The sequence below is a fragment of the Geotrypetes seraphini genome, chromosome 13, assembly GCF_902459505.1.
Source record: "Geotrypetes seraphini chromosome 13, aGeoSer1.1, whole genome shotgun sequence".
NCBI lineage: Eukaryota > Metazoa > Chordata > Amphibia > Gymnophiona > Dermophiidae > Geotrypetes > Geotrypetes seraphini.
Window position 1 is genome coordinate 61,755,519 of NC_047096.1, and position 24,829 is coordinate 61,780,347.

Here is a 24,829-nt window from a genome sequence, read left to right on the forward strand (position 1 = left end):
AGGTGAGCCTGCTGTACCATTCACACCTGTAAGCGCTAGTATCTAGGATTACCAAACTTCCTCTTTACAAACAGAGGACACCTAGCCCTGCCCCCATTCCACCCCAGCCCTGCCCCACCCTCACTCCTGCCTCCATATGAACTGTGTTTCTCCTTCCTCGAGCTCGGGGTTGCATCTGGACGTTCTCTGTGCATGCGCGCGGACGTCCACGCGATGACATCACACATGTGCGCATAATGTCATCGCATCGACGTCCACGCGTGCCCAGAGGACGTCCAGACGCAACCCCCAAGCTCGGGGGGCCTTCCGAAACTCGAACAAACTGCCGGGTTTTGGAAATCCCTCCAGACACCCGGACGGTGCTCTAAAAAGAGGACGCGTCCGGGTTAAACGACACGCTTTGAAATATCTGGAGATTTATATGGGAGAGCGCAGCGGATTACTACAGTTTTTCATGGGGCAGCGCGCCTCCACCTTCTCTCCTCCCTCTGGACCCGCAAAGAAGTATGACCATGTCTCTCCCCTTTTGATTGACGCTCATTGGCTGCCCGTCGAGTACAGAATTACAGTAGTTACCAAATTTTACTGTTAACCCTTACTACTCGTTCCAATAGCCAACCCGAATTCATCGATAGACTCCTTATTCCATATCAACCTGCTAAATTGCTCCGATCTACGTCACAAAACCTTCTTGTTGTACCATCTTTGAAACTAATCAATACGCTGAGATCTAATAACTTTGCCGTCCCTGCACCTTCCCTATGGAATTCATTGCCCAATCACTTACGAGCGGAAACCTCGATAAAGCAGTTTAAAGCAAAACTCAAAACATTTTTATTTGAAGATGCTTTTGGATAAAACTGTCCTTTTTAGGACTAAATCAGCAATAGTCCCTTTCCCCACCTATTGTTTTAACCCTTAAGTGTGCTTTATTATAATTATTGTAATTCAACCCTTCTTTCCAAATTGTGTGTAGTCAGTATGTGTCCTATGCTAAAAGTGTACTAACCTAGTATAGTATTGTATAATATTTTAACACCAATTTTTATTTGTGTTTTAAAAGCTTTCTTTTATTAAGGCTGTACACCGCTTAGAAATTTGAATTAGCGGTATAAAAAATGTTTTAATAAACTTGAAACTTGAAACTTCCTCTGGTGGCTCTCTTCGTCTTTTCTTTCAGACAAGCTGACCTGAAGCAGCGCGGGTATTCTGCTACTGTAACGCTCCTGGAAATGTCCAGACTACTAATTTGTAATCCGCTTAGAACCGCAAGGCACAAGCGGAATAGAAATCACTAATGTAATGTAATCTCAGGGGGGAGTAGAACACTGAAAGATTTCTCTGGTAGCAGCTCTGAGTGATGGATAACCTCATACCTGCAGTACAACCGGAAACTCCCGGCAAGGCCTGTTTGCAAAGTTTCAAGTGTCACTGTAGCAACGGGTCATGAATGGGAGAGCGCCTGCGGACAGGTCTATGCCTGCTTCTAAAAAAGCTGCCTTTCAGTTCCCACAAGGAGTCTTCTCCTCCTCAAAACCATGGCTTCCACTGGATCAGGAGAAGAAATCTTTTACCCTAACCAGCTTTGGAGCCAGCAGCCAGCGGGGGTTCAGATCATACAGCAGCCGGTGAGTGCCGCACTGTGACTCTCTTACCTGTTAGCTGCCAGCCTCCTGTGGCACTGAATGCAGCCGGCTAAGCCAGTTCTGCACTGCTCGCTCCAAGGAGTCCTGGCATGTTTTTAAAGCTGTAGATCTGTGGGGGGGAAGGGGAAAGGGAATAATTAAGCAAGGTAATTGACAGACATGTCAAAAACAACATCTGGCATATCTTGGTTGGGCTAGCAGGAGTTTTTGAAAATTATTCCTGCTTAGGTGGAGACAGGGAAGCTCATCTTGGGCTACTGCGGAAAACGGTGCGAGCTAAATCCAAATAAATCAAATGAACACACAGGGATCTATGGGACCCTTTTACTAATGCCTAGCGCGCTAACGGATATTAGTGCGTGCTAAATACCGCACATCCTACTTTATACCTATGGGTCACATGACACTTAGGGGGAAGTTCTATAAGTGGCGCCCAGGTTAGGCGTCACTCAGCGTCGTAATCGAGGAGGCCGAGTGATGCCTAAATGAATTCTGTGCACAACGTAATTGTTTTTAATTGGTTTAATTGTCATAGCAATTGACCATTGCCATTAAAAATCGATTACAAAATTTTTTTAAAAAACAATCAATTAAAGTTTCACGTGGAATACCACACAGCGCCTAGCGACGTCTAAGTCAAGGCGCTTACTGGTGCCTAACGACGCCCACCTGAAAAGTAGGCATGGTTAGGGGAGGAGGTAGGTGTGGCTAGGCGCCTGTGGTAGGTGCCGGTAAATTAGGTCAAGAAAACCGTGGCTTAACGGAATGGCACTTACTGCCAGGACACTTGGCGATGCCTACGCCTGGTGCGGTGCAGTTGATTGACAACCCGGCTGAAAATCAGGCACTTTGGGGCTGATTCTGGAAGCAGCACATGCCACTGCAGGCGCTTACAAAAAGGGTGCCTGCCATGTGTCAATCGCCGACAGGCGCCGCTTCTAGAATCGCGGCTCGACGGGACTCTACGCACCGGAAATGGAGGCCAGGATTTTGAAGGCCTACATTTTGGTGCCTAGGGTCACGTCAGAATCATGGCCAGTGGCATATAGGGCTGCTGAAGTCTGTGCCACCCCTAACCATGCCCCCTTCCAGGCTTATTTCTTCAAATTTCTATACTGTTCTCCCCAGGGAGTTCAGAGCAGTTTACATGAATTTATTTAGGTACTCAAGCATTTCCCCCTGTCTGTCCTGGTGGGATCACGATCTATCTACCTGGGGCAATGGGAGGATTAAGTGACTTGCCCAGGGTCACAAGGAGCAAACCCACAACCCCAGGGTGCGGAGGCTGTAGCTTGAACCACTGCGCCACTCTGGAAATCATAATGTAGCAAAACTGATCCAAGTATAGGACAATCAAGCCATTGTGACATCACTGATGAGGTTGGCTCTCAGGCATTGGTGGAATGAGACATTGTGACATCATAATACCAGTTCTGGTTATCAGAGGCTGAAACTTGTCACACTATTTATTTCTTCAATTTTCTATACCGTTCTCCCAGGGGGAGCTCAGAATGGTTTACATGAATTTATTCAGGTACTCAAGCATTTTTCCCTCTCTGTCCTGGTGGGCTCACAATCTATCTAATGTACCTGGTGGGGTAGTGGAAGATTAAAGGGCAAATTCTATAAGAAGCGCCCAAAAGTTAGGCACCATTCAGCGCAATTCAAGTCAAATTGGGCGCTGTTTAGTGAATCGCGCTGAGCAGCACCTATTTTGGAGGCGCCCAATAAATAGGCCAGCTCTAGGCGCAACTAGAACTTAGGTGCCCAGGCGAGCGCTTAAGCACGCTTAAGAGCAGCGATTCCGTAACAAGGCGCCTAACACAAAGCCACGCCCACGCCGCCTATTTTGTTGAAGGCCGCCTAAATTTTAGAGGCATTTTGTTACAGACGCGCTCTTTCTTGATAGGCGCCTATGTTTCAATTAGTGTTGAATAAAAAGTTTAATTGAGCTTGTTATTCAATTTAGATAGGTGTCGATCTAGTTGTGCGCCTCCAAAATAGGTGCCTAACATTAGGCGCCAGTTACAGAATTTGGGCCTAAGTGCCCAGGGTCACAAGGAGCAGTGTAGATTTGAACCCAGAACCTCAGGGCGCTGAGGCTGTAGCTTTAACTACTGCCACACACTCCTGCTTCAGTATTACTATGTGACACTAGTCACCAGGGAGATAGGCGCTGGTAGTTGAGTTTCTAAGCCAGGAGTAGGGAACTCCGGTCCTCGAGAGCCGTAATCCAGTCGGGTTTTCAGGATTTCCCCAATGAATATGCATGAGATCTATTGGCATGCACTGCTTTCAATGCATATTCATTGGGGAAATCCTGAAAACCCGACTGGAATACGACTCTCCAGGACAGGAGTGCCCTACCCCTGGGCTAGATAATCGACTACTATAAATAATAAATAAAATCAGGCCCATTGTAGGTCCACTCAACAGAGAAGAAAAGCCTTTTTGGCCCTTAAATTTCAGGTATTGGACCTCAAAGGAACTTTTTTTTCCTGCAATTTCCATGTACATGTATTATTAAAGTAGAGGAGAAAACTTTTGCATTCTTTAATCCTGAGCATTTGAAAAACTTCTTGGAAGCAAGGAAGCCTCTAGTTCCAATAGCAGTGTCTACACCTTCAAATGTGAATAATGCAGAAATTAATTGATACTTAACATGTAATCAGTTATAAATCAAGTGTTTCATGTATCATTATTTTCCTTTTATTCCCTGTTTTTCCACATCTTGCCTCAGTTCTTTAATATAATTTCTTTTTTAATGAGGTGTAATTGCAGAGACATAAACAAAGTTTGTTGAGTATAGATTTCTTTATTGTTGTTTCAGTTGTAACTCTAGTTTCTTTGTCAAGATTTATGCTTCTATAATTTGGAAATTTGAATAAATAAACAATTCAAATAAAATCAGGCCCACCCTGACTGGCCCACCCAAAAAGTTCAGAGGCAGATCTGGCATTTTCCCCCGTCCTGCCCCACCTCACCCATGGCTTGGGAACTCCCACCTCTCTCCATACATCCACTGCCTGCATCAGTCCTGCAGGCTTCCCCTCTGTTGTATCCCTTCCTTGCTGACCTCAGCTCCTCTTTCCTCTCTGGTAGGATGCAGGAGAGGGAAGCCTGCGAGGCGAGCTTAGGCAGCAGATGTGTGTCTCTCCTGTGCTGGCAAACATGCTGATGAATCCCAGGCAAGGGGAGAAGGGACTACCAGTCCATGGGGGAGGGGGGTACTGAATCCAGAGGGTGGAGGAGAGAAAAAGAGAGATGCAAGACAAAGACTATTTAAGATACCTGTGTACTGCTGTTCTAGAAACAGGTATGTACTGTTGCATTCAGATCTTTGTGGGGTTGGAGGGGGGTCAGTGACTACTGGGAGAGTGGCGGGGGGAGGTCATTGCTTAATTCCTTAATAGCCATCTGGTCAGTTTGAGTTCCTTTTTGGCTCTTAGATGCTTTTAAAACAGGTCTAGCCCCGGACGTCTAAGTTCCGTCCTAGGCGTCTTGGGAAATGTTTATCACTGCAAGACATTCAAGTTCTAAGCATGACCAAAGCCCGCCCATAACATGCCTCCAACACACCCCCTCGAACTTTGGACGTACTGGGGCTAAGAAGCCTAGCAACAAGGCATCCAGAAAATTGGCATCGAAAATCAGTACTTGAACGTTTTGGTGAGAAAATCGTCCAAGTCCCAATGTATGCCATTTTTTGGACATCTTAGTGTTTTGAAAATGCCCCTAATTGTCTACCTGGGCTGCCATAAATCTCTTCCGAGAAAGTTAGTGCAGAATACTGATTCTCATCTGATTTTTTTTTCTGCTCATAAAAATGACAGTGTCCCCTTTGTTTATTAAATTACACTGGTTGCCAATAAAGACTGATATTTATTTTAAATTATGTTTGTATGGTTCATAAGATAATATATGGGAAGGCACCACGATATATGATTAATTGGATCTGTTTTGTAGTAGGTCCAAAGATTTACCTGATATTTTGTTATTATACTTCCCAGATGTTAAAGGAATTTGTTTTAAAAGAATATTTTCAATGGGCTTTTCTGTATATAATATGTACCATGCTTTAAATCAGTGGTTCCCAACCCTGTCCTGGAGGACCACCACCCAGTCAGGTTTTCGGGATAGACCTAATGAATATGCATATGAGAGATTTGCATATCATGGAGGTGGCAGGCATGTAAATCTGTCCCATGAATATTCATTAGGGTTATCCTGAAAACCTGGCTGGCAGGTGGTCCTCCAGGATAGGGTTGGGAACCACTGCTTTAGATTCCTATTTGTGCTCTGACATAGACATGTTCTTATTAACTTCTAGATACCTCAACAACCGACAACGATATTCCAGCAAATCCCAGCAGCAATGAACCCTCTCACCCGACCAATCCGGCCCGGGCAAGCCAAGGAAGGTGAGAGAGAGTGGGTCTGACAAAAAGGTTGGCTGAGAAACAGTGCTGGTCAGTGGCGTCCATGTAGGGAATAAAAAGTGACCAGCAGACTGCCACAGGCGTCCTCAGTTGTAAGTGATGATAGGAAAGGGTTAAAAGGTAAAGTGTGTCTGTTTGCAGATGATAACAAAATGACCATAAGAGCAGGTGCAATAGATGTAATGAAACAAGACTTTAAAAAGCTGGAATAGTCACAGGTTTGATAACCGGTTTGGTGCAAACATCTGCATCAGGAATCACAAATATCATTTCGAATGCCCATATAAGTTGCATAAAATAAATTCAAAATGAAGACTCGTCCTCTGTCTAAGACAGTGTCTTCCAAACTTTCAGGCCAGCGGCACACTAAATCCAGTGCCCCGGCTGGAAGGCACCCAAAAGTGCACAGACGTCGACATGATGACGTCACACATGTGTGTGACTCAGAGGCTCATCTGGCTGTGACCCGCTTTGGTGGAGGAATCCGTGAGGTGTGGGGAGAGGAGGAGAGATGCCAGCCAAGAGGAAAGTCATCGGCTCCAACTGACTTCCTACTGGATGTGCCTCTCACCACGAGAGGCACATCCTGTAGACAGTCAGTTGGCATGGATGACTCTCCTCCTCGCCAGTGTGTCATGGCACACCTGAAATCTGAGGAGACACACTGCTCTAAGAGATCCCATGAGCCTATCCCACACTCTCTTGAATTCAGACACAGTCTCCGACTCCACCCACCTCCTCCGGGAGATTGTTCCATGTATCTACCACCTTTTCTTTAACAAATATTTCCTTAGATCACTCCTGAGTCTATCACCTCTTAACTTCATCCCATGCCCTCTCACTCTAGAATTTCCTTTCAATTGAAAGAGACTCGCCTCATGCGTATTTACTCCACGTAGGTATTTAAACGGCTCTATCATATCTCTCCTCTGCCTTTCCTCCACAGTGTACATATGGAGATCTGTGAGTCTGTCCCTGTATGCCCTGTGATGTAGACCACTGACCATTTTAGTAGCCTTCCTCTGGACAGACTCCATCTTGTTTAGATCTTTTTGAAGGTGCGACCTCCAGAATTGTACACAATATTCTAAATGAGGTCTCCCCAGAGTCTTATGGAGGGACATCAATACTTCTTTTATTCCTAGTGACCATACCTTTCCCTGTGCACCCTAGCATCCTTCTAGTTTTCGCCATCACCTTTTCAACCTGCTTGGCTACTTTAAGATCATCACATGCAATCTGATGAGCCATGCCTGTTTATGGAAAAGATTGTTATCCCTATAAAAGCTTTGTTCAAGGACCATGGGCCTTCCTATCAATCCCCCATTCAGATCCTTCCCACAGATGATGCCTTCAATCCTCTCTCCACTGTGGTTTCCACCTTCTATGATGACAATGCTAAGTAGATGTGTACCATGATGGATGTATCCAGGGCCATCACAAAGAGTATTGGACTGTCTATTCTGCATTCCCGATGAGCAATTCCTGAGCATCATATGTGCCATGGGACTCATTTTCAAAGAAGAAAAACATCCCAAAAGTGGCCCAAAGAGGCAGATGGACATTTTTCTCACCAGACCCTTCCAATTCACCATTTTCAAAACCATCTTCCAGATGGATATCCATGCTGTTCATTTACAGCTCATCCAAATCTCAAGGGGGGGTGTCAGATTATGAGCCGCAGTGTTAAAGGCTGCCAAGAAATCCAGCGACACTACTGTGCAGATGATCAAGAGGGGTCACAAGAACTCTGTTCCATACCCAGGTCTAAAGCCAGAATGACGCCAAATATTTTGATTTAGCCATTCGCTGAGTTAAAGGCAGACTGCCTGTTCTATAAATTTTGCTAGGAAAAGAATTTTAGAGACTGGTCAGTAGTTTTTGAGCTAGCTCTGGTTAAGGGAGCTCTTTTCCAGTAGGGGGCCCATCACAGTTCTTTTTGGTGGTGTTGGCAGTTGTTCTTCCACAAGAGAGGAGTTAACAATTTCTTTTTAGTGGCCCTTCACTGAGGCCTATGCTTCCTCTCTGTACTCTCTTTCCTAGGCAGGGGTCAAGACAGCAGGTTGTTGACCATAGGCCTTTCAGAATTTTTTAAGTGAAATGGTGTGGTGGCCGTGTTAATCCACTTTTCAAGGTAATATTTAGAAATAAAACAAAAACAAAGGAAATAAGGTAATAACTTTTTTATTGGACTAACTCAATGCATTAGCTTTCAAAGGTAATCCCTTCTTTAGATCAGAAATAAGAAAATGTTGACAAATATCAGTATGTATAAGGGAAACATGAAAGCATTTCAGTAATATTTTCACAGGAAGAGGGAGGGAAGGGTGCTTAAGTAGGAGACAGAGAAGTGAGAAAACAGTTTATTTCTTTGTAGTGTGAAAGGACACCAAAGTCTTTGTTAAGTCCTGACTGGTAGGTATCAAAATATTTCATTATTTTCATTTCCAAGGTCTTACATTTAAAAAAAATAAATTTGATGAATCGCTTGATTGTAATACAAAGTGATGAACAAGTCTAAAAATTTTAAATAATACATCAACAAATACAAATACAAGGGTTCAATACAAATATCATAGACACAACACTTAACATAAACAGGACCAAAAGGGAAGTGAGGAAAGAAATGCAATGTATGATAGTAAATGATATCTACCAATCATGACTTCCTTTCACATTACCAAGATATTTAAATTGCTTCATCATCTCTCTAGCTCCTTCTTATATATATATATATATTTTTTTATTTTTTTTCACAGTATTAGGGGACATGCATCACCGTTTCTGTGGTGTTGCACTGTATGCAGAGTCTGGCTTCATGGAGGTTCAGTTTAACTTTTGTCCACATATTTCTAATTTTAGTTTGTGATATCTTATTCCATACTGGGCGAGGGTATATCTGTGTTCTATGTGAATGAAAAAGACATGGTTTTCTGTTAGCATTGGCTGTGCAGGATTGATTTGTACTAATCTGGCTTGTTTAGTGTTTAATGCAGGGTTTAAAATGCTGCCTTTTCCTAGGTGCATTCTTATTGTGTGACTTGTGGATTATTAATAAAAATATATTTTTTTAAATAGAGGAAGGGTGTTAAAAATGATCAACCCTGGGTGTCAAATATGCTAGGTATGCCACTGAAGTGCAGTAGTCCAGATGTGGCAGTCCTGATCAGATAAAGCTGCCTGGGGATAGTTTGATTCAGCCACAGAACTGGGGAAACATGACAACCATGTGCACTGGTTGGAACTCTATATCTGGTAAAAATAATTGCATGAAATACAAATAAAATATGTGCAAAGCAAGAAAGAGAGCACATACTGTATATCCCTTTAGTGATAAATACTGAACGTGACATTCATTGCACCTTGTTGTGTAACTCAGGTGCATACGTACATCTATCTCTGTTTTAACAGATTTAATTGAATTAATGATGATCCAAAATGCACAGATGCATCAACTGATTATGAACAACATGACTATATCTGCATTGTCCTCTTTTGGATATGCCCCAGGACCGCCAGCTCCCCAGGTATGTCTGTGCGTTGTCCTGTAATATAGCAAAACTAATAAAGAAGGAGGGGCTTAATGTAAGGCAGGTTCTGGAACTCTTGAACAGGAAGGGGTGGGGTCCGGATTGGCACCCTTCAATCGCATGTCATCTTCTGAAAAAAATATAAGCAAATGCACGAAGGATCATTAAAGAGAGGCAGAGAGAAGTGGGAAGATGGAAATGATGGTACAGTGCATTGAAGTGAAGTGAATTGCATGGGAAGGCAATAGGGTTTGACTAGGTGGGATCATCAGGGTAGATATGATGTCTTCCTGTTGGGAACTGAAGGAGGAGGTTTAGTGTGCTTATGCTTTGATAAAAGCAGAATGGGAGGAATAAGAGAGAGGGACAGATTCATTAAACAGCGCCAAAAGTTCGGTACCATTTTGATTAGGGTTATCAGATATCCAGATTTATCCGCACATGTCCTTTTTTTAAGAGGACTGTCTAGATGTCTGGACGGGTTTTCAAAACCTGCTACTTTTTCTGGGTTTTGAAAACCATTGAGCTCGGGACCTAGTCTGGAGGGCATCTCTGCAGGACATGATAGTGTCACACGCATGCATGCAGGTTTCTGATGTCATCATGTCACCTACGCGCATGTGTAGACGCCCTCCGTACACGGCTCTGAGGAGATGGGGTTTGTGTGGGGCTGGAGCTGGGGGGCAGAACAGGGCAGGGCTGTGGGCAGAAAGGGGTAGGGCTGTGGTCAGAATGGGGTGGGGTGGGGCCACATGGCCTCTCGTGTTGAGGACAAAATCGGTTAACTCTAATTATGGCCCACGCTAAGTTAGTAATCTGTAAAGGATGCTGTGCATGGAATGACCTCTACAGAATCCTAGTTTGGGCTGATTGCCAAAAGCTGGTGTAAATGCTGATGCCCAATTGATAAATCATTTTAATGTGGGTTAACTATTCGTTTAAACCATATTGTGGAGTGTGAGCAAACAGTGCATTCTGATGAAAACTTGATAGATAAACCCAGCCCTGATGCAGACATCGAAACACGCATGTCGGCATTGGGTTTGGCTGAAAGACTGATGTTAAGATAAGTGCAGTATTTAAATTATATATGAATAATGAAATAGTGCGAGAATTAATGTGTGCAAATGTGACAAAACGAAACCGGTACATCGGGTGAAGTGTTTTCCTGTAATTAAGCCACTTCTGAGTGCTTCATATATGTGTCAGTGGAACATTGAATATAAGTTAGTCGTTTCAAAGAAGCTGATATAGACACTGATAAAGAAATTTCTTTATCAGAATTTCTTTTGGGTGCCCAACTGATGGCAGTCAGGTATGCAAATACACACCTAATTTCTGGGAACACCTCTGACCTCCCCATGCCCCTATCATGACCACACTATGAAATTTAGGCGCCCATGGTACAGAATACAGATGCAGCAAAGAGAGCAGTTTAAGATTGTTGCAATTATACATCAGACGTTGTATCATGTTTCCCCAAAGATCTTACAAGAATTCTTTGAGATCTATAAACCCAGGAGAGAGCTTAGAGATGAAATTAAGTTTGGAGGGTAGAATGTCAGCTAGGTACGCTAGGATCGGAGCATCAGTGATAATAATAATAATAATAATAACTTTATTTTTATATACCGCCAGTTATCTTGCGACTTCTAGGCGGTTTATAGTAAAAGAGATTGTGAATACAATAAAAGAAAATGTAAATACAATAAAGAGAGGCTTTACGTACAATGAATTAAGGAGTTTAGCAGTATACTTCTCGTACAATGACTTAAAGAGTAAAGCAGGCTACATCTGATAATATTAATAATGTTAACAACAGTTTGTGTGTTGCAAGGCCCGGAAGTGCCAAGCTGTTTGCTCAGAAGTAGAAATATTCCGTGACTTGAATAGAGTGTTCGTAGTTAGTGATTAGGGGTTGGGGTTAACAGTTTGCAAGTTTAGTTATGTGGCTGGCGTAGAATTATGGAATGCCTTGCCTGGTATCCTGCGGCTTTGTGTGGGGAGGATGAATTTTAAGAAAATGCTGAAAACTCAATTATTTGCCAATGCCTTCTTATGCTAACTTACATTTCAGTTGATAATCGCCTTTTAGAATTGTTTTTGACAGCAATGTAGGATTTAAAGCTTGCTTGTATTTCTGAATTGATCGGATTTGCGATCTATCCCTATTATAACAGGGACGATTAATGATGTTATTTAGACATGTCTATGTTATATGTGGTAATCGCAGGGAAACAAGATTTTATGTATGTGATATGGAAACCACAGAGTTGGATGCGGGAGATAAATTTTTTAAAATAAATAAATAATTCCTGCCAACTAAGGGCTTCTTAATGCCAGCTATTGATTCTTGGCGCTTAATTGGCTGATTATTGTACACACAGATCTGGGATCCACACCCAAGTTTGGGCGATCTATACAGAATCCGATGGAAAGATGAGTTTTAGAGAAACCACACAGAAGGGGATAAGAGAAAGAAATTAAAGCTTTGAACAATAAGGCTTCCTGTTTTTCATACCTGGCTTGAATGAATTTCTCTGGTGCAATTGGCATTAGTGCGGGTTCTGGATGCTAGACTGTGCTATGTACTAACACACATCCTTCCTGATTACACAGGCAAACATTGTCCCTGTACTCATGGAGGAGGAACAGCCAAATATCATTTATCACCACCACTACAACCCTTATCCCAGCACCTACCCAACATTCCCTATGTGGCAGCCACAGCCACAGCCACAGCCACAGATGATGGTAGCACCTAAGGAACCCATCGTACGCCACCTGAGCCCGGATCAACCAATGCCTCCAACCAGGCACCGGAGAGACCTGTGAGTATCAGAGAGTAAGGGGATTAATCTGCAAGGCATCAGATGGATAAATGAGCCAAAAACCCAGGGTAAATCAGTATATATTTCCTTTCCTTTGTCTTTCTCTCTCCACCTGCTCCAAATTGTGCATTTCTCTCCTTCTCTTCCCCTTCCCTAAGTATATATTTAATATTGATTCAGATCTGTGGCATAGCCAGATGGCAAATTTTGGGTGGGCCAGTGTGCAAAATGGGTGGGTATAAAAAATTTCCTATGCTCCCTACCCCCAACCCCCATCAGCTTAACATAAAATATAAATATCTTACTTGATGATCCCTAAGCTCTGCCAAGACATACTCCAAAGGCACTCAGATCTTCCTTCAGCCAAACTCAATGTCAAATGTATCAGCAGTCAGGAGCACTGGCATCCTTATGCATGCTCAGTTACTCAAGTGCCAACTCTGCCACTGCCACTAACTTCCACGCTTGGCAGGAGGGCGTTCTGAGCACCTTTGGAGGATGTCTTCAGTTGATGAGGTTACATACAAGAATGGCCATTGCCTTGACCTTGTCCTCTCCATCAATTTCTGCACCTCAACTCTTCTCCTCTCTGACCATCATCAATTAGCATTCATAATTCATCCCCTCCCCCCCTTACCACCACAGACTCAGCCAATCACCACCAATATGTTTAGGAACCTTCAGGCTATTGACCCTGGCACCCTCTCCACCACTGTCTCATCCCTCCCTTCAACTATTATCTCATACAAGTCTGTCAATGAAGCTGTCTTCTCCTATAACACCATTCTCTCCTCTGCTCTAGATACCCTCGCTCCTCCCACTTCACATCCTGTAAGGCATACTAAATCCCAGCTCTGGCTGACCTCCAACATCCACTACCTGTGCTCCTGTGCCCGATCTGCTGAACATGCTGACTTCATACATTTCAAATTCCTGCTGACATTGTTCCAATCTTCTTTCTCATTTGCCAAACAAGAATACTATACCCATTTAACTAACTCTCTTAGCTCTATCCCTCACTGTCTCTTTGCCACATTAAACTCTCTACTCAAAGTACCTTCAACTCCAATCCCCCCCTTCACTTTTTCCCTAGACTATGACTGAGTTCTTCTACAGCAATGTCCAGAAAATCCATCTTGAGTTCTCAACCAAGTCACCTTCCCCCATCTCCTTTCATCTGTCCCTTCTGCCAACCTCCCCTCAACCCCTGCCTCCTTTTCTGAAATCACTGAGGAGGAAACCATATCTTCTTTCCTCCTCCAAATCCATTACCTGCTCCTCTGATCTGCTTCCCACCCTCTTACTCAGCACTCTCTCCCATTGTCATCCCCTATATCTGTCACATCCTCAACCTATCACTCTCCACAGCAAATGTTCCCAATGTCTTCAAACATGCTGTAGTTATACCTCCTTCAAAATTCTCACTAGTGACTAGACTCCACATGCCCCTCCAACTTTTGCCCCATTGCCCTTATCCAATCTATTTGAACGTGCTGTTCTCCGCCACTGTCTGGATTTCCTTTCATCACAATCTATTCTTGACCCACTTCAATCAGGTTTTCACCCACTGCATTCCATGGAAACCATCCTTGCTAAAGTCTCCAGTGACCTGTTCCTAGCCAGATCTAGAGGTCTCTACTCTATCCTCATCCTTCTCAATCTATCTGCTGCTTTCAGTACTGTTGATCACCACTTACTCCCTGACATGTAGTCCTCACTAGGATTCTAGGGATTTTCTCTCCTGGTTTTCTTCCTATCTATCCCTTTGCACTTTCAGTGTATGCAGGGTGTATCCTCCTCCATTGCTATCCCACTGTGCCTTGGAACCTCTCCTTTTCTCCATCTATACCTTTGGTGCACTGATCTCCTCCCATGGTTTTCAGTATCACCTCTATGCTGATGACTCCCAGATCTTCCTCTCCACACCAGATATCTCTAAAGGAATCCAGGCCTGAGTCTCAGCCTGCCTTCCCAACATTGTTACCTGCATGTCTCCCCACCATCTAAACCTACCTCCCCACTCCCCCCATTCTCTGTTTCTGTGGACAACACTCTCCTCCTCCCTGTCTTGACAGCTTGCAACCTCGGTGTCATCTTTGGATCCTCTCTCTCCTTCTCTGCTCAGATCCATCCTTTCCAAGTATACTCCAAAACTTTTATCCACACTCTTATCACCTCTCACTTAGATTACTGTAACTTGCTTCTCTCAGGTCTTCCACTCAATCATCTCTATTCCCTTCAATCACTTCAAAATTATACTGCACGGCTTATATTCTGCCAGAGCTGCCATATTCCCATTACCTCTCTCCTCAAGTCACTTCCTTGGCTTCCCATCCATTTCCAAATACAGTTCAAACTCCTCTTATTGACATACAAGTGCATTCGCTATGCAGCCCCTCAATATCTCTCCTATTCCCCCCCCATGCTTCCCCTCATGAACTCTGTTCATTTGGTAAGTTCCATACCCTTCTCCTCCACTGCCAATTCCAGACTCCGTCCCTTCTACCTTGCTGCACTGTATACCTGTGACAGACTGCCTGTGTCATTATATCAGGCTCCGTTTCTAGCAGCATTCAAATCCAAGCTAAAAGCCCACTTCTTCGAGGCAGCTTTCAACTCCTAACTCACATGCTCCATAAGATACCTATGTCTAGCCTATCATTCTCTCCGCGTGAAACTCCCCAACCCCTTTATGCCCTGTCTGTCTGTCCAAATTAGATTGTAAGTTCTTCTAAGCAGGGACTATCTATTGCATGTTAAATGTACAGTGCTGTGTATGCCTTTCAGCGCTATAGAAATGATGAATAGTAATAGTAGTATTAAGGGATCCCCACCAGTTAACAGTAAGAGTGCATCACTGCTGGTAGTCCTGAGCCCAAGTGGAAAGGCCTCTACCCATCTAGATCCACCCCTACCTATGCTACTACTTCAGATATCACATAGGTTCATGAAGGAGGAGGGTGAGTTATTTTTATACAGTTTCGTAAAGCTGAATGTACATTTTATTTTAAGGTAATTTGTTTTAAAGGTATTTTTTTAAGTTCTATATCTGTATATGTATGTCCATTCTTTTCTTATCCACTTTGAAGAATAATTGATAGGTGGATTATAATAAATGAAATGATCCTCTCCCCACCGCTCTCTGATAAAATCCTCCCCTTAAGCCCACCCCCGTTTGTCCTCTCTCCCTCTCGGTCCTAGCAGGGGGAGAGCAGCAGCTGTGAAACCCGCTTGCCTTTTCCTCTACTGCTTTCAGTCTGAAGTCTGTAACATTACAGAGTCTCCCACTTGGGCTCAGACTTCAGATTGCGAATAGGAGGAGGTAGCTTCTCTCCTCCTGATGTCACTAGGGAGGAGGGAAGAGATCGTGCCAAGCAAGGGTTAGAAGAGGATTATGCCCAGACAATGGAAGTTTGGAGCCTCTAAAATACACAGCCTGGGACAGTTGTCCTGATTCACTCTAGCCTAGGAATAATATTGTCAGTATCATGTACTGACAGTGGAGGTTTTTCCTCCCTTGCTAGGTGCCTCTATTGGTTAACACAGCCTGAATCTTTATTCATAGCTAGGTCGTATTTTTTCCCATATTAGGCAGCAGAACACTTTTTTGTTTTGGGGAGCCAACAGCTCTGCCCCAGACCCCACCCCCATAATAATAGTACTAAATATAATGCCATTGTTTCCATTCATTTTTTCATATATACACACACAATATAATCTTATTAACAACACATAATGGGTAACCACAAAATTAAACTACACAAAGCACACTATATTCTTCTCAACATTCATTCCTACCAGAACACCTGGCCTTGGTCACACATGCAGAACACAGATAACCCCTATGCAAATACAGGACCACAAACTAAAAGTACTAATATACACAAACGAAATTCTAAGATGCCAGGCTCTACATTGCATTATAACACCAGAGAAATAGAAAGCAATTAATTTCTTTCTGAACTGTGCACGATATATAAATTCTCAAAACAGACACATTTCATTCACTAAATTGAAAATAAAATCATATTCCCTACCTTTGTTGTCTGGTGATTTTATTTTTCTATCATATTTTCCCAGTCTCTGGTTGCATTTCCTTCTGTCTGTGCTCTGTGTTTCCAGGGCCTTCTTACCCATTTGCTGTTTTTCTCTCCTTCTTTACTTTCTGCCCCACATCCATCTTTGGCATTAACTTTTAACATTCAGCTTTTTTCCATTTTTCTACTTTCTTTTTAAAAATCTAATTTTCCATGTCGTTCCTTCCCATCTATCCATGTGCACCATCTTCTCTCTCTTTCTTCACCCCTATTCCCATCTATACATAAAAAGCATTTCTTCTATCTCTCTTCCCTGCTACAGTCATTGCTGTGCACCATCTCCTCCTTCTCTCTCCCCTTCCCCTCCATTCCTGTGCACCATTTCTTCCCTCTCTCATGGTCTGATATCACTGTCTTCCTCATTCCCCTCCTATGATCTGGCATCTCTCTCCTCTCCCATGGGCCGTCATCTCTCTTCTACCCTCCCTCTTCCCATGGTCTAACATCTCTCTCTTTCTCTTCTCTCCTTCCTGCAGTCTGGCATATTTCTCTCCTTCTTTTCCCTGCTTTCTGCAGTCTGGCATATCTTTCTCCTCTCCTTCCTGCAGTCTGGCATCTCTCTCTCCCCTCTTTCCCTTCCCCAGTCTAGCATCTCCCTCTCCTTCCCCTTCCAGTGGTCTGACAACTCTCTCTCCTTCCATCACCCTTCTCCAGAATCCAATATCTCTCCCTTCTTTGACTCATCTCTCCTCCTTCCCTCTTCTCCACCACTATCATATCCAACAATTCTCCCTCTTTCTTCCTTTCCCCATGTATACCATCTCTCTTTCCCTCCAACTCCATGCACCTCTGTCCAACAATTCTCTTTTTCTCTTCCCTCCCCCACTAGCAGCATCTCTCTTTCCCTCCCTTCCCAGCACCCTATTCTTCCCAACCCCCTCCCAGTCTGTGCAACATCTGTCCTTCCCTGCCTCGCCCCCTGCCTGTAGCATGTAGCATATGTTCTTCTTCTCCTCCCACCTCCTCCCCAGTCGCTGTCATTTTAAATTTTCAGGCAGCCACAGCATCAATAAGTTCAGCCTTCTGCCTTTGGCCTACCCCATAACCCTTCATTCAACAGCAGCTGCTGAATGAAGATTTCCAGGGAAGGCAGAAGGCTGAACTTGTTGATGCTGTGGTGCAGCCGCTCGAAGATTTAAAATAACAGCGACCGGGAAGGAGATGTGGAAATCTTTGGGCAGCTGCAGCATCAATGAGATCAGCCTTTTACCGTTGGCCTGCCCTGGAAGTCTTCATTCAGCAGCAACTTCCTGTTCCTGTCTAGGCGGGCTGCTGTTAAATGAAGGGTTCCAGGGCAGACCGAAAGCAGAAGGTTGAACTTGATGCCGTGGCTGTCCGAACATTTAAAATAACTGGGGAGGAGGTATGAGGGAGTCAGGAACTGAAGAAAGATGTCGTTCCGCAGGGTCATGCTGGACGGGGTGGGGGGGGAGTGGAGGAAGGAAAGAATAACACACCACAGGCCAAAATGTAAAATTAGAGCAGCTAAAACAGGAGGTAGGTGAGGGAGCAGAGCCACCGTCAATTTTGGGGGAGACCACAGCCCCTGTGGCTCCCCTCCCCCGTTCGATGCCAATGGCAGCAACAGTTCTTGGCCAATCATCATAAACTGCAGCTTCCTCTTGAGGTCAGCTTAAAGAGATCTAAGTGTAGTCTCTAGGTGTTGTCAATGAACAATACTTCTTCCCCAACCAGGCCTCCCTTCGGGAATGAAAAATGCTGCCTCCAGCTAACCAGTGTGAGAAGCAAAACCCTGGCTAAGGAGTAGAACCCAAGTATCCCATATGAATGTTCCACAATGTCACTGAGCCATCGGGCTAGGGTTACTAGACATCCGGGAAAACCCAGGCATGTCCACTTTTTAGAGAACTGTCTGGGGTCCTGGATGGACTTTCCAAAGCCCTCCAGATGCAGCCAGAGCTTGTCAGGGAAGAAGAGAGGAGGTTTGTGGGGGCAGAGCCGAAGGCAGAACTGGGTGGGGCCGTAGCAGAATGGGGCGTGCTGGAGGCGGAACAGGGCAGGGCCATGTGTCTGGATTTTTCGGTCCGAAAAATGGTAACCCTACATCGGGCTAGCCCCACAATGGGATTATGGTAGAAATCAGTGTCACATACTGATAATATCATTGCTTGTTTGAACCAAGGCTGGCAAATAAGTGGTGATGCAATTATGTGACAACTTGTCCTGTGTTGGCATCCAAAGGGATACATTTTTAACATCTTGTGCCAGGAATTAGGCAGTCAACACTGTGGACACATTTCAGAACTTTTTGATTTGCATCACCTTGATGGAACTCTTGCCTCTGTATAACCAAATCCACAGCTATCTTTTTCAGGCTGAGACACCTCCACAAAGACTTTCCAGCTCTCTACAAAGGTTGACCCCCCAAACCTTGCTTCCGAAGAGGGATAGGCTTTTGCATTCCATGAAATATTTTTAAAACCTCCAAAAGTCAAACAGTCAGAGGATTGCTTTTACAAACAAGAGTTCTTCTTACCCATGGAAAATGTAGGCCTTGGCAGTTTGATTTTAGAGAGTAGTCCACCAGAATCAGGCGCATTGATTTCAACTGCTGGAACTTAATATGTACCCAAATACATCTTTGGCCTTGTTCCTGTGCCCCCAGCTGTCCCCCTATTAGAGTTACCATTTGGCTCCAGTTAAAGGAGGACGAATTGAGGCATCTGGGTTTTACAGCCATTGCTTTCACACTCCTTTCTCTGGAGCCATGTAGTAACCCTACCCTTACTGTGGCACATAAAGGTTTCTATCAGTGCTAATAATGCCTTTGTTTCCACAGAAGAGCCATCCCACCACCTCCACCTCCCAGTGCCATGGGAACAGTAAGGGCTGACATCCCACCAGCCTCAGGTAGGGATTGCAGAATGTTCATCTTGTCCTGGTTCTAGCTCATAGTTCTTTGGCTTAGTGGAGTAGGGCAGGCCCAGACAAACCACTGAGTATTTTGGGAAGGCGTCTTGGTACTTCATGATTCTGAACAAGCCCAGCTCCTGTGGTGCATCCCAGGGTTACTTCCAGGACATGAAAGTCCAAGAGAATTGCCCTAAGCACTGTGTTAGAGGCGGATGCCTAATTTTGGGACATTCATCTTTTAAAAAGGGTTCACTGTCACAGAAACTTCATGTGTGCATCCTTGACCCTCAAATGCCACTTAGACTACTTGATGAGAACTCAGACCTATCACTCACGTGCCTCCCTAGTTTATCTGCTGAGGACTCAGACCTGTCACTAAGGTGCCTCCCATGATGAATAACGTTAGGACTATAATGTACCTTAAACAGAAAACTATCTTTAGATAGAATTTTCCTCAAAAAAGCATTTCATTAAAAGAAATCATTGATTTTTCTCCACGTGGCTAGCAGTGTTCTCTAAATGTACGCAGGGAAAAAGGGCTTAAACTTAGACAACCTTACATAATGAGGGGCTAATATAGAGGTGGTCCATGAGGATATTCTGGGACACTATCTAGATAGTACCTCTGATTCAGAGACATAATCTAGTCCCAAGCCCCATCCATCCCCAGTCAATTCTATTCCACCATTTCCTCCTCAACCTCACCGTTTTCTTTTCCATCCCTGTAACCAACCTTCATTTAAAAAGATCTTTAAAATTCAAACAAAACATAAAATGTGCCCTATAACTTCTCCAAGACATGCTCCGCTTCTCACATTACTATTCGCCTTCCTGACTCCCAAAGGATGCAAATTGAAAACATTCCTCGACAAGACACTTTCCTTCCAAGCAGGAATCTGGAACAATACTCGAAGTGACTTACTCCTTAACCATTTGTCATACCAATCATTCAGAAGATCACTGAAAACCCATTTATTTGACAAATTTGTTTAACTTCCTTAATCATTTTTCCTCTACATCTTCCAGCATACTCCTGTTGTATATAACTACGTTACACATCTGTCTGTTTCCTCCTACTTCATAACTTAGCTGCATTCATGCAGTCTCTCTTGTTGTAAACCATCTTGAACTGAAAGGTATGACGGGATATATCAATCATTTACTCTAGACTCCATTTCTAGAAAATACTTTTCTCGAAACACAGAACAGCTTTTTCCACTTTGGCGGAACCATGCAATTGATTTCCAAGTACAACATCCAAAGTGAAATGCACGGGGGCTATGACTGTATAAGGAGCAGAGTGAGTGCCCTACTCGGGTGATTGGCTCCAGATTCTGAGGCTTTTTTCCCCCTTTATCAGTTCAAAATAGGAGTTAAAATTATGAAATTATAGTAAAAGAAACTCCTAATAATCAATGTCAGCTTTGTGATACAGAACTAAATAGTGGGGCATTATTACTTAGGATAATTGTATTTTGGACATTTATTGAATATCCACTCTAACCACCTTGGTCTCTCTGATTAGAGCTGAGAAGATACTGGGATGGAGCCAGAGAGGAACCAGGGGTTTTACGGGCACCAGTGCCTTCAAAGCTAACTGGGCATGTTGGATGGCATCAATAGAAGTTCTAAGTATGCCCAGTTGGGTATGTGGGCATAGCTCTGAATTTTGGCCATACCTGGAAAGCTTCCAGATATCTAGTGCCAAACAGGGTAGGACCTGGCACTGAATACATGGATGCAATTTAGCAGGTGGTGGTCAGTGTTGAAAGAAATGCCAACCGCCACTGGTTGAATATTGATCATTATATTAGTGTGGAAGTTGATATTGAAAAGATTACTCTGGTGAGCTTTAAGGGTTAGCCACATGAATCTTTGGAGTTGAAAATCTCCTCCTGCTCGGCAGAAAATTTAGCCATGCACTGTACTCAGAGGCCGGGCTAGAGGCATTCCCAGGGTGCTCTTGGCACTGCTGTTCAGTACTGCGTCTGCGTCAGGCAAGCCTGTCCTAAAGTAAGGAGGAAAATGATATGTATACAATTTATTTGGAGATGTTGAGCAGGAGACTTAGGGCCTCTTCTATCAAACGGCGCTCGCAGTTTTTAGCACGGTGAGCCACGCTGAATGGCCCGCGCTGCTCCCGACACTCATAGGAACTCTATGAGCATCGGGAGTAGCGCAGGCCATTCAGCGCGGCTCACCACACTACAAACTGAAGAGGCCCTTAGCTGTGTAAATCCCGAATATCTGACTAGAATTGTTTATGTGGCTAAATTTCCAACTCGGCACTTATTTACCTCTGTTAGTATTTTATAACAACACAGTCATTGACCTGTGACTGTGCCCTGATGTTTTGGCTTTCCAGATAGTTAAACTAATATATATATTTTTTTCTTTCTCTTTTCAGAATACTATGATGCGACTGAGGGACAACTGTAAATAAAACACTCTCCCGTAATTAAATATTTTATCCGCTGTAGAGTTGTGTATTAATTGTACCATTTTTTTTGCCCCCTGTATTCCAATTTGTTTTATTGGACAGAAACAAAAATACAAAGTACACAGCAGCATACGTTTTGCACAATATTTCCGTCCGAGTATTTCTATTTTATCTCCACCCTCCCCAATCCATCCATCTTTCCCTATGCAAGCTTTAGCTACAGTTATTAGTTGGCCCAGAAACACATATATAAAGGACAGGGGAACATCACTTATACAAGATATCCATCCAATGAAAACATGAATTTATCCCCCTCCTCTATCATTCCTCCCTATCCCTACTGAATAACATAGTAGTAACATACCGTGTTTCCCCAAAAATAAGACAGTGTTCCCCCTCCTTCCCTTCAGTTGGTTGCAGCATTTCTCTACCCCTCTCCCAATGTGCACCTCTCTCTCTCATCAACATCAGCCTTTACAATTCACTGCTCTTCCACTGTCGGGTCTTCCTCTTTGCCAGGCCCTGCCTACTTCCTGCTTCCACGAAGGCAAGACCTGGGTGAGAGGATGACCCAAAGCCATCAAAGCAGTGAGTTGTAAAGGCTGCCACTGCTGGAAGGCTCCATGATGCCCACCCCGGGAGCATCCTCATATGGTCTGTACCAAGGGTGCACCGTCACACCCCTGCCCTCCCTTGGTATGCCACTGCAACCCACACAGTCAGAAAAGAGAGAAAAAACACTCCATCCCTATCTATGAAAAGGCAGCACTGCAAATAATATACCACATCTGCCCTGCCACCCCCTATCACCATTGGTGAAAACAGACCAGATTGTAACAGATCCTATATGGCAACAGAATCCCTCATCTCAGTTCTACAGAAACACTGACAGACCCTCGCCCAATACAGTATAAAGGACCACAAATTTTGAATGTACAAATAAAAACCAAAATGGGATCTTTAGAAGCCAGATTTTGCATGCAGTTGGATAAATGCAATCAGGAAAGCATTTTCTACTGTAGCGAGCAGTTTACAGAAACTGAGGTGCATTTTGCCAAAACTCCGAACACCAAAGTGTCGTGTAGCTGAGGGTCACCTTGAAGGCAGGTACATGATAAAAATAAAATTTACTCTTCTCCCTTCTCAGTGTCATGCCCAGGCACACAAGTGTTCCCCTCAAATTATCCCATGATCCAGCTTGAAAAGATCAAATTCTATGGAAAAATATTTTGTATATCCAACCTTTTACAGTAGGAAATGTAAATAATCTAAAATGTCAGTAAATTTAAAGTGATCAATAGGGAGCTTACCAGAGTAAGAGAGGGAAAGAGTAAAACCTAGTAAAGCAGAAAAGACAAAAAGTAATACAGTGGCTTTATGAAAAAAAAAGTCCTGTTAATAAGCACTCAAGCATTTAAAATGGAAGTTCTTCTTCACCCAGAGAGTGGTGGAAAACTGGAACGCTCTTCCGGAGGCTGTCATAGGGGAAAACACCCTCCAGGGATTCAAGACAAAGTTAGACAAGTTCCTGCTGAACCGGAACGTATACAGGTAGGGCTAGTCTCAGTTAGGGTACTGGTCTTTGACCTGGGGGCCGCCGTGGGAGCAGATTGCTGGACACGATGGACCACTGGTCTGATCCAGTAGCAGCAATTCTTATGTTCTTATGATAAATTGGTTGCAATAATAGTGCAGTGCCTTTGACCTTGTTGATCAGGCCCTCCTGCTTAGGTGCCTTGATTCCATCGGCATTTCCGGACAGGTACTAAATTGGTTCACGGGTTTCTTAAAAAAACGTACATACCAAGTCTACAGCGAAAGAGCCTACTGTCAAGCTTGGTCCAATCCTTGCGGAGTGCCACAGAGCTCCCCACTCTCCCCCTCACTTTTCAATATCTACATGGCTTCACTGGGAAATATGTTATCCGATTTAAAACTGAAATCGTACATATACGCGGATGATATAACAATTATTATTCCCATAACCTCATTGACCCAGGAGACAGAACAATTCATCTCATCTGTCCTTACCAAGGTAGAACATTGGACTATGCACTCCAAACTAAAACTGAATCCCGAAAAATCCAAGATTTTCCTGGCAAGTCCCAATAACAAGATCGTGAACACCTCCTTGAGACTAAATGGATCAGACTACCCAATTAATCCCACAACCAAAATCCTTGGCGTCACCCTGGACCGAAGCCTGACGTTTGAAGATCACACTAATGCTCAAGTCAAAAAATGCTTTCTCACTCTTTGGAAACTTTGTACCATTAAACAATACTTCGATTTCTTTTCCTTTCGACTGCTGGTTCAATCCCTGATCTTAACTACCTTAGACTACTGCAATATTATATACTTGGGATCTCTCAAGAAAACCATCAAACGACTGAGAGTCATCCAAAATGCTGCAGTCCGTCTCATTTATGGCCTCAAGAAATCAGACCATGTAAGCCCATATTACAAAAAACTACACTGGCTGGTCATTTTTAAGTTTGCTTGCCTTTGCTTCAAAACCATGACAGGTTCATCCCCATCCTATCTGTCTCGCCAATTCAAATTCCCAGGCACAACCAATACACGCAGTACCTACTTGTTCGCTTTTCCATCCCTAAAGGGCTGCACCTACAAGAGATACCTCGATAGAACACTATTATTCCAAGCAGGCAAATGGAGCAAATGTTTAACCAACTTCATCTCAAATGCAATTTCGTACCAAATGTTTAGGAAGTCAATATAAACTTCTCTTTGACAAATTTCTCTCACCCCACTTCAACCTGATGTACTTCCAAAACACTTCCAGATAAACCTGACTAAACTTAGCATGCCAATGTAATTTTGAAAGTTCTCTGTAATGTTGCTATCTGTATACAGTCTCTTCCCTTGTAAAGCGCTTAGAAGTGTTTGCGATATGGCAGTATATAAAAATAAAGTTTTTATTATTATTACTAGATAGATATAGCCCCTTACCG

At 43.6% G+C, this 24,829-nt stretch overlaps 1 protein-coding gene across 2 annotated transcripts; it reads left to right on the top strand.

Moving 5' to 3' along the window:
- The first annotated feature begins 1,446 nt into the window (after positions 1–1,446).
- PRR29 (proline rich 29) lies at positions 1,447–23,394 on the top strand. 2 transcript variants are annotated; one of them, XM_033918822.1, is made up of 6 exons: positions 1,447–1,628; positions 5,977–6,067; positions 9,497–9,612; positions 12,235–12,446; positions 19,344–19,414; positions 21,825–21,896. In XM_033918822.1, exons 1-6 carry the CDS (start codon positions 1,539–1,541, stop codon positions 21,854–21,856), a joined length of 612 nt encoding a protein of 203 aa, XP_033774713.1. In that variant the 5' UTR covers positions 1,447–1,538; the 3' UTR covers positions 21,857–21,896. The 2 variants fall into 2 exon arrangements, with proteins under 2 accessions (XP_033774713.1, XP_033774714.1); XM_033918823.1 differs by lacking the exon at positions 19,344–19,414 and having other exon boundaries at positions 21,825–23,394.
- Positions 23,395–24,829: the final 1,435 nt, after the last annotated feature.

Coding starts and splice junctions, on each gene's coding strand:
- PRR29 (XM_033918822.1), top strand. CDS start 1,539: ATGGCTTCCACTGGATCAGGAGAAGAAATCTTTTACCCTAACCAGCTT. Junction 6,068..9,496: donor GCCCGGGCAAGCCAAGGAAG/GTGAGAGAGAGT, acceptor CTGTTTTAACAG/ATTTAATTGAATTAATGATG. Junction 19,415..21,824: donor TGACATCCCACCAGCCTCAG/GTAGGGATTGCA, acceptor TTCTCTTTTCAG/AATACTATGATGCGACTGAG.